Source organism: Anser anser (genome assembly GCF_964211835.1).
Source record: "Anser anser genome assembly, chromosome: 2".
Lineage (NCBI taxonomy): Eukaryota > Metazoa > Chordata > Aves > Anseriformes > Anatidae > Anser > Anser anser.
Window position 1 is genome coordinate 99,752,712 of NC_139721.1, and position 16,296 is coordinate 99,769,007.

Genomic DNA, 16,296 nt, shown 5'->3' on the forward strand with positions numbered 1-16,296 from the left:
ATTTGTGAGGTCAAGTGGCTCCTTTGCTGTAGGTACACCTCATGTAATATTATTTGTGGTTTTTACATGGTCCAATTATTTTCAAGGAGAGAGCCTCAAAAATAATCTGTAGAAACAGGACAGGAAACCAGGTCAGGGCAGGATTTCACCTAATTTAAGACATCCACCTCTGAGGTAAACATATTGGATTCCTTTATAATCAATGCAGAGAAATAGATTCTTGCAGGGTGTTATTCATCTGACCTATTTTAGACATCAATGTCAGGCTGAGCTGAGTCATGCACTAGAATTGCCATTTTCTTTCCATTGACTACAGAGGGAACCTGGATGACTACATTGCATTGTAGATATCTACATCAGTAGAGAAGCCCCTATCCCCAGATACTTTTGCAATCTAAAGGTCTAGAAAACATGCTTTTAGAGAAAAAGGTGGAATAAATGGTTACACGGTCTAAAAAAAAAAAAAGGGATGTGCACATAAATCTTCTAATAATTAATTTGAAAAGAATGGAAAAGGAGTGAACTGGAGAAAAGTAATGGCTTAAATAATTATTGTAAGGATAGCAAGGCACTGATGTTTCACAGAGAAGTACTGATATTTTTCTTCTTTTGTAGAAGCACTCCACAATTTGTTTCATATCCCAGCACCCTACAAGTTCTAGCCTTATACTTTAACAGACAGGTACTTACTGATACAATTTTCCTGTTGTTGAGGCAATACACAGATATGTCCTCCTTTTCTTTCTTAAGGACGTTTTAAACACAAAGCAAAACTACAGTTAAGCAAACAAAAAACAATGGAATAGCGGAATAGGTTCTCTTTCTCTCTTTTTTTTCCTCCCTTCATTGGAAAGTATGGTTGTTTTCAACAAGGGCTTTGGTTCTGGTAAGGGGCTGGCAATGAGTTTTTTTTGTCTAGAGCACAAGAAGGTTCACACAGTATTTGAATGGAAGTTGACTCTGACGAAGATAGTTTGTAGAAACTACTAACTACATGATTTTTATCACTTATCTGATATTTAACTAAGTGCTTCATAGGATATCAGAAGGAGATTTTACATGGTTCAAAACAATCAGTAATGATATTAAAAAAGGAAAAAAAAACCTTTTTTTTTCTTTTTTTTTTTCTTGTTCTTCTAGTTTACCTGTTGTAGTAAGAGCAGTACATGACAGAGAGATAATTTGAAATATGGTAGTGGATGTTATTATGTGTTTTGCATTTTTTTTCTTTACTGATATAAATAAATGTTTTTCTTATCAGACCAAAGTTTCTTAACCAGTTCAAGGTGGTCTAAGCAGCTGGCACTACTGAAATCAGTGGTTTTTTTTTTGTTTTTCTTTTTTTTTTTTTTTTTTTTTCCCTAGTGTCAGAGGAAGAGCTTGGTGTGGGTTTGGAAATAAATGGAAGATGAAAGGATAAGACTACTTCTTTTGGTCACAGCACTAACTTAGTGTTGATGAAAGCAGGAATCCACTTAGGTGATGCTTGTGTGTTTTGACTGCTTTGTAGTCAAAAATGTCCTTGGCCAGTAGTTGGCATTTGTTAGTAACACTAAGGGTGAAGTTTAACTATCATTCTATATTTACCTGAATGTCTAAATATCACAAAGCATCATTTAGGGGCTAACGGTGTTAGAACAAGACTATATTTTGGTCTTGTTTTTTTTCCTTAGGGCAACATTGGAAAACCAAGGATGTTGTCATTCTTTTAATGATATTAGATTTTGGTGGGAAGTCTGGGTCTAATTCCTGTGAAATCATTAAATATAATCCAAATAATTTGTGTGGGCTTGATGTGTGTTATTCCACGTGCTCATAGTGGAAAGAGTATTTAGATTCATTGCAATGACCACCTGCTATTTGCAGAGCAAGCTGTTTGTTAATGGACTCGCTGAAAGGAAATTTAGCAATCAGGATGGCAAACATGGATGCTATTACTCTGCTGGGCATGGAGCTACTTCAACTTGTACATACACATACTTGCACATACAGCTGATTTTCTTCTAGAAAGAAGGGGGGAAAAAAAAGACTTTTCTGTTTACAAAAGCATGTGTTATAAATCCTGCCAGAACTTCTGTTTTCAACATCTGAACTGAGTCATTGTCTCTAAAGCTTTATTTTGCAGTATACTTTCCCAAATAGAAGAAGAAATATTCATAAACTCTGGAAGTGTCTTTTTGGTTTGGTCACTGTCCTCTATTATTCTACGTGACCCAGAGTTTTGTTTCATGACTTGGTCACAATGATGACGCGAGTAACAAATGTCTGCCTATTTCTGCAACACTGAAGTTTGCCCAGAAGTTAATTTTTCTGAATTTTGGACTGCCAGCTCAAAATGTATTTTGAGTTGGTGTAAGTTTTAATCAACGTGTAATGTGACATAACTTTCTTCTTAAAGTGTTTAAGCCCTTAAGCAGTTTTTTATTCTTTTTATTTAATTTTTATTTTTTTTAATTCAAAAGTGTTCAGAGCCTTCATTTGAGAGCAGAAGAGGGTGTATGTAAAATCCAGTAACATATGTTCTGAAATATTTTGAAACTGCAACTACATAAATTGATGTGTCCTAGCTCTTACTCTTTCTGGAAAACTTTTCTTGCCTCAGAACACTGAGTGAGATTTATGTACTCCAAAATGCCACAAATGCCATGCATCAACATGCAGAACATCAGATGGAGCAAAGCTTTGCTTTGCTGGATCCTCTTTATAGAAGAAACCAAGTGGGAAGGAAGGAAACTGCCAAAAATTGCTTCCAGGTTTTAAAACTCCAGAAAGGCGGATGCATGGAAAGTTTGAAACTGCTTCCTTAAACAGGGCCCAAAGACTTCTTATTCTTCATCAGTGAACATAGAGATGTTAGCAGAAATTGGAGAAAAAGATTTTTGCAACTGAGTTACTACAAGGACCATAGTACAGTTTGGGGTGCTGCAAACAGAAATGCCAAACACTGTTAAATGTGATATGTACTGGGATGCTGGTTATGGATACTGCTGTTTCATGGCAGGATGAGAGTTTTGGGGGGGACTAGAGGAGTTGTACAGGGACCTTCCACTCATGGCTGGTGGGGTTTATTCAGTGAATGTCTGTAAAGTTACATGCACACTCACTTAAGGTGGATCTGAAGTGGAGGGATCCCAGCCAGCTTCAGGCTGGAAGGTATCTTCTGCTCATATTATCACATTATTACACCCAATCTAATACAGCTGTCTGAAAGATTGCTAGTTTTATAAATGCATTTTTTTTTTCCAGTAAGATTTTTTTTTAACTTTGATTAAATACTGACAATTTGTTAGGGACAAAAGCACTATAAAAAGTAATACTGTGGGATTTATCTATTTTGATTCTAAGCTAAATATGTTTAATATGTATATTAATGTTCACAGACTGAGCTAAATCCAAGTTGCAGCATGTTTCACTGAGGTTCTTGATTTCTAATGACTTTGCTTGTACAAATGTCACCATCTGGAACTAGCTCATGTGACTTTTTATATTGAAGGAACAGACTGATTGCATTTAGAAATCTGAGACAGTAGATTTTCTTGCGACATTATGTTACACTGTCATGCCAAATTTCAGTAAGGGGAGATTTGTTCAGATTTCATCTAAAACTAATAGCTACAAAATACGCAATGATTACCCAATGAGGCTCTGGCACTTGGTTCCTTCATAGGAAATCAAAACAAGAAATGCTATAGTTGGGCAGATGCTAGTTTTTCAGCATTTTTTTTTTAATGCAGCTCTGCTTGAAACTTCTGTATCTTAAAACGTAATTAAAAATGAAATTTATTTAAACTGAGTATATTAAAACCATCCCATTTTGGACTGAAAGGGCACTTCAAGTTCAAGTGTTTAGATAATAATCTATTATATCTGCGGCTCTAGTCTGGGAGACTGAATCCTTTTGTGGCTGACTACAACCACAGCTGAATCTGGTGACAATTCAAGGAGCTGTGATACAGAGTGTTTGTAATTGTTCTTCCAAAGTTTCTAAAGCTGTCAAATTTTAGAGTTCAGATTTCCTTACATCTGAATTGTTGTGCCTACATCCTGGCCTGAATCCAGGGATCCTGCTATAAATAGGTTTCTTCAGAAAAGCACTGAGAGATTAGAAGTCAAGCCTTTTTTTTTTTTTTTTTTTCAGACCTAAAAAATGGTTATTATTCTTGTCCTCGCTCTTACTGTTTTCTTGGGAAGAAAATGGCCTTAGAACCATGCAGGGGAGCTCCTCACCAGAGGAGGGTTAGGTGGGTGGGAAAGACTTGCTGCTTGCTGGGTGTGCTGTGGCACAGCGAGGTTGTCACTGCAGGTAATGTTGCTCTTGCAACATTAGGTGGGAGAAACCACTCCTTTGCTGCCTGGCTAAACGGTGAATGTGGCCTCCATGCATGGGCAGGAGCCCCACTTGGTGGCTTCCTATGCAGGTACCAGGGTAGGACATCTAGAAACGGCAGTTGTCCCCCACCCTTTGCTAGATGGAAAGCAGTTCTCCTAGGTCTTCTCTGTACAGTGATGTGTTTCTTGTATTTTTTTTTTTCCTCTCCTTTGCTTATTTCTCTGCTGTAAGTGAAACATTTTGGATTGCTCCACACATTGCAAGGCAATAACAAGAATGGAGATGAGGGGTGAAAAGTATCCCAGAGGACGTGGAGGAGGAGGAACTGAACTATATGCTGGAATAGTTGTAGGTCAGAGTGTACCAGGTAATTGCTGGTGAGATTTTACTGAGCAAGGAAATATGGATTTTTGCCAGTTTATTCATTTCTTCTAATTTCTTCCATGTACAAAATCCTCCTGAATCACGGTAAAAGTGCCAAGTGTTATCTCCTTACAAAAAGTACTGATTTTTTTCCTCATAGATATTACCGTGTCTGGTTGCTAGCTGTGTGAGTGTAACAAAATCTAGCAAATCTGTTTTAAAAACACGTCCCATGGTGCAAAAAATGCATTGTTTGTATTTAGTTCTTGCTGGAGACATAATGCCATGAAAATGTGAGGGGAAAAAAACAACTTTGTTTTGGAGAAAAGTCATTATGAAGTAGTATTTGAAAGGTTACACAAATTACTTCACATTGGGCTTGTGAATTTTTATGTGTTGTCTTTGGTCTTTCTAGGCATCAGCTATGCTGTTACCAGCCAGGAACACCATGAATCCATGAGTTTTTTGAAATCCCTGATGGGAATGTGGGAGACAAGGCATGAAATGCCAAGATAAGGGTGTTACTGAACTTTAGTGGGGTTAAAGTCTGGTTTCCTGCAACATTACATTATCCCTTTCTTTAATGAGCTGACAACCCAGATCTGAACATCCCTGATACCTGTTGGGCTGTGAGTATGCATTTCAGTAGAGAGTCATGAGTTTGTGGTAGCATGGGGAAGTACTTTTGATTCCGGATATATGTAGAATGTTATGTAATAATAATGTTTTTTATAAAATAATACCTCCCCTTTAAAAAAACAAACAAACAAACAAAAAACAAAACAGAACCCAACACCAAAAAAAAGCCATATGGAGTGGCAATGGAGTGATGAAACTGAACACGTTCTCTCTTCTTAATGAGGCTTGTTTTTTGCTGTGTGATGGAGTACAGGAAAATGTGCTTGAGCCCTGACCTGAGCTCTCTGCAGCGTGACTTCTCTTTCTGAATAGAACAGGCTCATTGATACCTAGAATATTACAGACTAGTGGGACTGCAATTAAGAAGTAGCAGTGCTAAAAGTGGGTGTGACTTTGTGCAATAGAAAAGACGGTCCTTTTTGAGGTGATGAAAAGCAAGTTCTGCTTTTCCTGACACCCACATGGTCCTTTTGTTTTCAGCAGGCTTCCCACCAGCGCCTCTGCAAGCCTGTTCTTAGGTGCAACCAAAAGCAGAGTTTTCTTTTTATTATTCCCTCACCGCAGAGGCAATTCTGCTTTCACTGAATTGAATGGAAGTTTGTGAGTAAGGATGATGTTTAAATTCATCCATGGTGCTACAGTAGAGTTCATGCATCCGTGCCCATCTTCGATAAATGTCAGCTATGTGATGTGGTTTGCTCTGAAGTGACATCTATTGAATTGGAGAAGACCCAGGGGAGAACATAAACTGATGACACAAGTTTTGAACGACGGGCTTGGGAACAATAGATGCACATGTTTATAGAGCACATCTCTTTCAATCTCCTCGGAGGATTTTCCTCTCGTATCTTGAGTAGGATGGAAATCTTTTCGGTCTGGTGGATTTGATATTTTTAACTTCACTTTTTATTGTGTTGTGGATAAAAAATGAATGCAATCTTCTCATTTATGTCCCCTTGTTACCCACTGGTCCACAATGAGTGAGGCTTTCACATCTGTTCCACACCTCTGCTAACACTGTGCCAGCCTTGATCTGGTAGAATGAGAGGCACTGCTGAGAATAATGCTAGCAGCTTCCTGCCTCCTCGCTGCAGGCTTCCTCCATTACACGGGCAGGCTTTCTACAGGCTGCATGTTAGGGAGACGGATTGCTACAGTCCTTGTTTTTAGAGGTATCTAAATGTTCTTTTAGGAGCCACTTACTGTAAATTTCTCTCCTGAAATAATCCCAGAAACATTTAAGATTTTGTAGAAAGTCTTTTGAGGCACAGGAAGGTATGTTCTTTCTCACTTTTAGTTCAGAGTCTCTGTGAAGCCTTGGTGTCATCCTTTTCATGCCATGTTTGAGGGCTACTGGTTCTACCAGGCAGGATGCCCTGCTGTTGAATTAGCCAGGTACAGCACAGGGTGCTTGGTCTGGCCATGGCTCATATGTGTTTGAATAGACTAGGATCAGAAGAGTAAATTTCTGTTTACTTGAGGATTTGTAATAATGACTGTGGCAGTTTTGACCTAATACTGCAAGCACTTTAAAGCCATATACTTTTTTATTCAGTGAACCAGTTAGGGAATCTGTAGAGCACAGACTTATTGCACTATAGTATAAGATTTAATATAGTAACAAAGCAGTCTTCATGGCTGTTTCCCGCCCACCAAGATATCTTTGTTTCACAATGTCTGTATTGGAATGACAATGCTATTAAATGCAACACGAATATTTGCTAACTGAAGATATTTTTACAGTACTGATCCCTCTAATATCAAGGTAGATGTAATGATAGTCATCTGTGCACTTCTGTCTGTCTACGCTATGTTTAGTTAACTCATGGACTGGAGAGTGATTTCAGATTATGATTCATGAATTGTTATGAAGGGGAAAAGTGGATATGGAAATAGCAGGAGAGGCTGGGAGTTTAAGTTTATAAATAATTATAGCATCTGACAGTCAATCTGATCTCAGTGAAAACTCCTTGTTAACAGTGCTAAGCATTGGATCTTGGTGAATGTTCAGGGTAAGGTGGGAGAAGGAGCTAAGCTAAGCTGTATTTGGATCTTCCCTCCAGTTGCATTAACTAACAGTGGATGAAACCCTTCTTGTAAAGAAGCACTTTTGAAACTCCCTTTAGACTTTGAGGGTTTTTGCTTTTTCATTTATATTAATATATAGTCTCTAAAATATTTGTCCATGGGAAAATATATTGATCTATGTTTTAAACTTAATAAATAATGTTAATATTAACTACTGCACAAAGAATCTCTATTGTCTTAGAACCACTAGATGAATATTGTTAAAGAACTCTGTGTAAGGGCTGGAATAATTTAACTACAGTTACTCAGACATCACAGTGTATTATTTTTGTCAAAAGAATTGGTGCTGACTTGGAGTTGATAATGCTTATGCAAGCCCATTTTATGAAGCGGAAAAGCATGGGTAAAACAGGTATCTTAAAGGTGATGGGGTTCAATCTGAGCCTTACATCCCAGGTGAAATTTTATAAATCAGACAACCAGATAGCTTCATTTTGAACTGGCATTTATCTAGGATCAAGTTAGGGACTAATGCCATTGCACAGTTTAGGGTTGATTGTACACTTCCTTACTTTTTTAAAATATTGAGTTTTCAACTTAATTTGTACAGGTGACTGTTAGCTCTAGGACACACTGTTTATGCTGTAGAACGGAAAAGTCCACAGGCTGAAAAAGCCTTAATTTTCAAGCAAAAATCAATATTTTTCATTGGATAAAAAATTGAAACTTTAGAATTTTTTTATAACTGTTCACACATTCCACTCAAAAAGCAGTCTGTTTCTGTAATCACCTGTCTTTTCAGTATAACTTCTTTGACTGTGAAAGCACACTATTGAAATCTGTTGCTAAACCACTGGATAATGCATCTTAAATTTACAATTCCATCAAAGTGGGAAAAACTGCTTCTTTTTCTTTGTTTATGTTTTTAATTAAGTACCTCTACTGTGAGTAACTTGAAATTAGTCCTTTTGTTTAGATCATCCCATTATCTAGAGCGATATAATAGCTGGTGATTTAGTAGTGTTACAAGGGTGCACAGGCAGCTCTCTGATTTCTGTTGCTTAGTTTTCAGTGCTTGAAGTAAACGCTTGAAATTGAGAGTGTTTCAGTAATCTCTGCACTTTTTCTCATGAACTGACCCAGTGTCACTGGGAAAAAGCGGAGTATTTCTACTGACTTACAAAGCATTCATAATTGGGGCTGTAGCACTTCTAGGGCCCACCTGCATGAGGAAGCTGATTTCAAAGTGATGTGACTTGATGTAACCACATCATAATCAGTGAGGTATAAGGACCATATCTGAATGAGAAGCCGGTATTTAAAAAACCTAAGAGCTGCTGAACTGAGACAGACTAAGGCATGTGCCATCCTGTGGGCCGTTTCAGGTGGTGGCCAGAAGTACAGGGTGATCAGGTTAATTTATAGCTGATTTTTTATCAAAAACAGCAGGATAGGTGATGCTGTTCAGGAGAATGTCTTGCTAACACATCTGATACCATTTCTCACAGCTGTTGGGTGATACTCACTATGGTATTGCTTACATGATGATTTTTCTAACGGAATTGAGCTAGAAATCATAGTAGCCTTCATGGGCAGAATCATCTTCTAAAAATCTTGTAGCTTTGGTTTTGCATCCGCCTGTCTTAAATTCAATGCACAGAAATATATGACACAGACCAACTTTCCAAGTGTATAGTTACCCTCAGGAGAAAAGTGTGAGTGGGTTTGCTGCAACAGGCAGTCTGTTACAGCTACCAGAATTAAGAAATCTCAGCTGAATACAGAAGTCAGCCTGGATATTTCCAGAAGAAGACAAAAGTTGAGGTAGCTTCACCACTTTGTAGTGGTGAACGTTTTTATTTATACATATGCATGTATGTTTATAAATATATATATATATAAACATATTTTCTCTTCCATCACCTTCTGATTCACTGAGTTAGGAATAAGAGAAGCTTGAGACTTGTGTGAGCAGACCTATTTTTTCTGTGACCCTGGGGAGCTGAGGGGTATTAAATCTACAGAATATGCATTAATAGTTTAGATAGATTACATAGGTCTGCTGCTCAGTTTTGAGGTTAGGAATACGTACAACATGGGCCTTTGTGTGCAGAAGGTGGGTTTGGTCCAGCCAGTTGCTGCTGTTTGGGGTTATTTTCCCTAATCTCCAAAGCCCAGCATCAGTGTCCCTCTAGTCCTTAAGTGCTAGTAGGGTCATATTTTGCAAGTTCAATGTTTGTTTCTCTGTCTCTAAATAAAATTTGGCTAATGCTCAGAGTATTGTTCAGTTTTGCTTCTTTTCACACAGATATTTTGCACCAAGTTCTCTGTTACAACTCCTCTGTGTACACCTTGCCCTTCTTGAAAACATTTCTGTGGCTGTCAATAACATGCAGAAGCTCTGAAATCTGTGCCTGTAGTGAGGGTCCCTTCAAAGGGAGGCAACAACGGTCTTCAGTTCCCTGCAGGAAAAAAGTGCCTTCCACTCCAGAAGCAGCTTTCCCAACACAAGTGCAGTGTAAGATCCTTTCATAAGGAGAATGAATCATCAGCCGTGTGTGGTGCTCCTCTCCCAGTTAATGAAGGATGACAATGTTTGGTGTACAGTGTAGTTGCCAGGCAAACAGCAGCAAAAATATCCATTAGAAGTTATTTTGGGAAATACTGGGTAGAGTATGCCTCTTGGTTATTACTTATAAGTCAAGATTTCAGGTTCCTGCCTTCCAGAAGTATTTGGAAACACAGCTTTTATTTAGAATGTTTCATGATCTTCAGATTAAATCTGAGACTTGTATTGTTCCTTTTGCAACTAACACAGTTGATCTATGACTGAATTGTAGCGACTGGTTCGAGTCTTTAGTCCAGAGTTGTCCTCTAAGGTTTCTGATCATGAAAGTGATGCTGCAGGTTTTTATAACTTTTGTGACTTTGTGTTTTATAGTATATGTTTATACTGCCTGTGTTATTGATGCCCACAGCATGAGCAATTCAAACCATATTAAGTTAGTGGTGTTTCCTGTGTGGTAGTGGGATTCAACACTATTATCCAGAAAACTCTCTGGGTGACTAACTCTGGAGGGGCCTAAGTAATCTCTGTCTCAGTAATGTGAGCACTGGCTCCATGGTTGATACATTTGGAGTTTATACAGTGCTTGATTAAAAACTCTGAGAAGCAGAATTTTCTATCCTGCCACTGAATGTCTCATTACTTGCATGGTCAGTGTCTTTTCTTATCTCTTTATCAGACTCTAAATCTTGTCAAGATGGGATTTCTTATGAGGAACCTTAACTTCTAAATGGGTAAGAAAGCCACCAGAAAAGCCGTCCTTTGGTGGTATTGTGCTTCTGATCTCTGTGTGTGGGATTGATCTTGCTGAAAAATTTTGTTAATGACTGACACACAAAAAAGAAAGTGATGAATATTGTGGCTGGTGACACAAAGCATTGCTAGTACAGAGGAGGATCTGAATTTCTAACAACACAACTCAGATGATGGTCTGGGCTAACAGCAAGGGATGGAATTTAGTAGTGCAGAATGAAAGATCATGCTGGTGAGGACTTAATAAAAAGAACTTTGCTATGGCCGGAGAGTCTGTTAATTTGATGGGGCAGGTGGGTGTTACAGCACAGCTATTGTGTGGCTAGGCAAGAATATGGTACCATAAACAAATATTCAAGAAAATGGGAAAATGAATTGACACTGAAGAGGTCCAGTAAAGAGGGGGAGGAGGTATGACAATACCTGTTCTGTAGGAAGACAGAACTAAAAGATAATGGTGTTTATAGTCCACAAAATGATGATGAAAGGGGGAAATCCAGGCTTTCAGTGCAAAAGTCAGAGGAGGATTAAGCACCAGAAAAAAAACAGAAGTACTTCAGCTTAAAGATATTGCTGGTGCGAGAACAAATTGATATAAATTGACTGTGAGTAAGCTTATGCTGGAAATTAAATGGTAGGTCATAACCCACACTGCAATCAGTTTCTGGCAAAGTCTTATGAGATACGTGATCATAAAAAAACAAGCTATTTTAAGATAGAACTTGATAAGTTTATCAAACATGTAAGAGCATTACAGTCTTTTAGAGCAAAACCCCCTGGACTTCCCAGAGATGACCTTACTTTGATTTGTCTGTGAAAAATAGACACAGTTATCTCCACAGTTGTAGTACTTTTATTCTCCTGAGTTTTAAAGGAAACGATTATCAAGAGAGGATATGTAAGTATGAGTGGATATGTAAGCATGTTAGGGCAACTCAGAAGATTTTTTTTTTTTTTTTTTTAAGATATGCTATACAAAACATGTACCATTGGAGGAGAACTTTAAAAAAGTCCCAGGGAAGAGTTTATTCAGATGGTGTGTTCAAAGCAAATTTATCTGCGTATCTGTTTTCACTTTATCTAATGTATGTTTCCTCTTCCTTACACTTTGACAAATTTACCGGCAGCATGAAATATATAGTTAAACCCATCTGACCTTTGGTTGATTTACAATAAATAAATAAAGTCATCTTGAAAGGGATGTGTTTACTGTTGGGTAAAAATACCATATTTTCTTCAACCTCTCACTTGTTGAATCGTAAAATATAGACGATGCTCTATTGTCTAAGTCTGTCAGACTTAATGAGTCAATACTATGAAGTGGTATATTTTTCTTTGCATTGTACTAGAAATTTGACAAAGGATCCTTGAAAGCTAAATTGGCTGAGGGGGTGTACTGGTGAAATCGATACCTGCTGTAGAAAAAAGTGGCAAGCTGTAGGAAATAGTTTTAACAGGGCACACATTAAAAAATGAAGACTGCCTGAGACTCTAAGTTGGCATATGGTGAATTTACATATGAGTGATCCACATTAATCGAAGAACTGATCATGCCTATGAAAATATTTTTATAACCACAAGGCAATATTCTTGAGATTTTCAGGCAGTTATAATATGATATAACACATTTGAAATTGAATAAATTTGATTAGGCCTGGTATTTTGTTGTCTACTTGGACAAGTGACCACGAACAGCATGTGTTTCATTCTAATGGGGTACCTGTTGTATATTTCCTGCCTGTCACAGCTGTCTTTCTGAAGGACTGTTAAATTACTTACCAGCTATCTACATGTTGTTATACCTATCACTGTGCTTTGTGTTTGCTTCCACATTAGAATGGAAAATAACTTTGAATGTTTAGTAAAAAAAAAAAATTAAAAAAAATGTTGGGATGGAAACTGAAGAAGGTCCTATCCACTTAGAAGGATAAAGCAAATATAAGAAGTGCTGATAGTCATATCTAATCTGAGGTGAAAATTGGCCTAGATTTCAACACAGAAGTGTACGGTGTGGCTGGAGAGTAGGCATATCTGAAGAGACAGCAGCAGGTGTAGGAAATCCTTGGAAATACCAGAAATCATCTTTGATGTGGTTTGTGACTTACTTTCTCAGAAACTTATTTCTCTAGTTTCATTTATTCATACCTGCTTTCTACCAAAAGCTTATTGCTATTAATAAATATCAGTAAACAGGGGAAAAGATTTCAAGCCTTCCTGGAGAAAGTCTTTCTTCATATACATGCCACGTGTATAGGTCTGTAAGTTCCTCATGTCTTCACAGAACCCTGTAAGACAACTGTAGGATGTATATGCAGAAGTTCCATAGCGGAAACTGCATCAAGTAAAATCTAAGATACACAAACTATATGCAGAAATGTTCCTAAGATACACAAAATATTTGCAGAAATGTTCCTCACATTTTGCCTCTGAATCCCTCCCTTTCTGACTACAGGGTTAAACACATCTGAGATCTCACCTGTGTGCACACCTCACTGGTCCCATACAATTCCTGGCAGCAATTAACTCACTTATTCCAGAAATCTTGCCAGTTGTTTATGATCAACAACCATGGTGCTTTTATATCCTTCTCATGGCTTTGCTGGTACCTGTACCTCTGCTCTGGATGACTGTACACCAGACAGAAGGGCATTATTCTGTATATTACACAATCTGATGTTTGGAAAGTAAAAAGCATGTGGTCTGGAACTGGAAAATGTTTATTTCTGAGGTAATTAATGACACCCGTTGTGTTGGATGCTGGGACTATGTGAGCTGAGCTTCCCAAACACAGATGTTGGATGGAGTGCTCTGGAACTCTCGTTTCCACATTTGGCTGGTAGGTGGCACACAGCGGAGACCCCGTGTGCACCTGAAGCCCCTGGTGACCAGGGATTGCCATCTGCTACGAGAGCAGAGGGGGGAATAGCGCACGTGTGGCCCTTAGTAGGCACTTAATTGATCTAGGTTCACCCAATGCCCCAACTTAAACATCAATACATGTTACAATTTTACCTAGGCTCTGCTGTGATGCAGAGGTGCCTAAGGCTGCAGAATGGACTAGTCCAGCCCACCTGGTGCAAGCTGGCAGCACTGAGTTGAAGACAAATCTTGGCTGCTTGCTCTTTACACATTGGCTATAGCAGTGTTTTCTGAACGTTTTGTCCCTACAAAAATTGTCACAGTTCTCCATCTTACTGGGCTCGTCTCTTTTGATTCCTGCCCCATGAAGGATGCTGCTGCCTCTCCTTCACCATGCCATCACCTCAAGCAGACCTAGACTTATCTCTGAAATTATGAAGTGCTCTGGACCTGCTGAACTGTGCAGTCACTCTGGTGTCTCTGGTTGGTCCTTTTTTTAAAAAAATAATTTTTCCGATCCTTTTAAGACTTTTTGAGGTCCCTATGGAAGAAGACATTTGTGACTGCACCCATAAAATCCGAGTTTCCCAATCTCTCTGGCTGGCTGGTACAAAAGGACTTTTGCAGTCCTTATCCTGCGCCAATGAGAGGTACAGAAAATTACCCTCGCTTGGCTTTCCACACCTTTAGAAAGCCGCGCGTTTTAAGGGCACCATCTACTGGCTAATGTGAGCAAAATGATGCACTGATTTGTTATCGACTCCCTTTATTCACTAAAGTAATGAGTGCTAGAGCCACTATTATCAATGGGCAAAAGATTGGATTGTAAATAGTGAAAGCTGGAATGGCACCAGGTATGTCTGAAACAAAACCAAACTGAAGTTGACAGCCTTAAGGTCTGTTAGAATCAAATTTCCTCAAAAGTCTTTTCTGGCTTCGAAAAGTCCATTATTGTTTAGAGTACATCATTATCTTGCTAGGGATTTATGAATCTGTTCTGGCCATGTTTTGCATCCCTTTGTGGGATTTCTTAGCTTGGTCGGTCTTGTCTCTAGAAAATAGAATTTTTAAAGAAAACAAGGAATTGTCAAGGTTTATGTGTACAGTCATAATATGTTCTCCTCCCTTTTGACCCATCAATGGAGTTCCTCATGATTATTCTAGCTCTAAAAAATAAGTCATGGGGGGTAATTTATCTCATTGATAACTTACCCTTTTTTTTTTTTTTTTCCCTATAGTTTAGTGTTGTGAGAATCCCAAAATATCTTCTATGCACTTGACTAACTGTATACTGGCTGGGTCACATAAATATTGAGAGTTATGGCAGTCTGAACCTGAGGCAGAAAAAAGCAGAATTCATATGGGGTTGTTTTTAATCCTAGGTAACATCTATAAGCAGTTCCAAATGCTACAGGATTCCTCTGTGTAGGTCCTTAAATTTCATATAACTTGCTATTAAAGGATCCTCTGGGCTAGTGTATTTCCTCATGTAGGCAGAAAAATCTTTTTTCTTACTGTACTCCATAAAGTAAATGGGTAAAATGACATTTTGTTTTGGACTCAGGGGAAAAAAGTATGATATGAAATAGAATTTATAAGGATGACTGTGGTTATATATTGCTATGAACTGTAAATAGGTAGTGTTTAAATGTTAGGAAGTTGTGATTCAATTATAGCGTGGGACAAGACAATGTCTGCAGGTACCTATAGCGTGTCATGCTGACTCCAAAAGCAGAACTGAACTGGACAGACATATAAACATGCAAAGAAACATATTTGGTGGCTTAAAAAAGAAAAAAAAGCAACTGAACTGTGTGCACATGCTTATGCATATATATCCAACTGTTGTTACTGCAAACAGTTGTCTCTCCTTTATATGCACGAAAATTTGTATTATTATCAGTCTTAGACAATGCAACTTTTAAATGTAATGTTTTTTATTTCTCCATATTTTCTCCTTTCAGTTGCAAATGAGACGGGTGACAAAAATGCACGACCACTTTCACGATTTGCCCGTAAGTAGCCTTTTTTATTTTAACTGGGTAAATTGTCTATGTATGGTAGAAATAAATATATTCAGTAAGTATTTTAATCTCATATTATGGCTACCCTATTGTTACGGTTCATTTACAATACTAAACTGAAGAGCTATAGTATAGAAACATCTCTTACAGAAATCCAGTCTTTCTAAACAGTGTTGATGCAAATTTAAAAGAGTGGAAGGCTTTGTGGCTATATAGCTGTTTCAAGCATAAAAGGTTATAAAAACATGTCACAAAAGCAGCTGAAGTTGACCACAGGGGTTACAAAGACTTGGGTTAAGCCTTAGAAATAGCATACTGGAAACATGTTCAAACCATAATTATACTTCATCACTGTTTGCATCCCATGGCAGGGTTGGGAGCTAAAGATATGGCTTGGGGTTTGAAATGAGTGTCCCAGATTTGAACAAAACAAAGGGATGCATCTGGTAACGTAACACCAGGTGAGTGTTAATTTGACCATATTGACCATTAAAAACAAACGTAACAAAACATATAGGATCGAAGAGGAAGATTGGAAATCCTGTTCATAACTCATGCAGTTTCATAATGCTTTGTGATCACTTAGCAGGGAAAAATCCTCTTCTCATTATTAAAAGGGGGCATTTGCCATCATCATCGGTGTGCGTGGTACAGGCCAAAACATCGATTTACATCTACCGTGCATTATTTGGCATAGTCACATGATGGCGCTCCGAGCATATAGGCAGGGAGAG

General features: G+C 38.1%; 1 protein-coding gene across 14 annotated transcripts in view; it reads left to right on the forward strand.

Moving 5' to 3' along the window:
- PDE1C (phosphodiesterase 1C) overlaps positions 1–16,296 on the forward strand; it is a 388,068-nt gene that overhangs the window by 91,483 nt on the left and 280,289 nt on the right. For 13 of the 14 annotated variants that reach the window (XM_083822144.1, XM_083822164.1, XM_083822155.1 and 10 more), the window contains exon 2: positions 15,503–15,553. In XM_083822144.1, the coding sequence (XP_083678270.1) occupies positions 15,503–15,553 (51 nt within the window). Of the gene's footprint in view, positions 1–10,641; positions 10,661–15,502; positions 15,554–16,296 lie in introns of those variants that run through there. The other variant, XM_083822146.1, reaches the window with a different exon arrangement.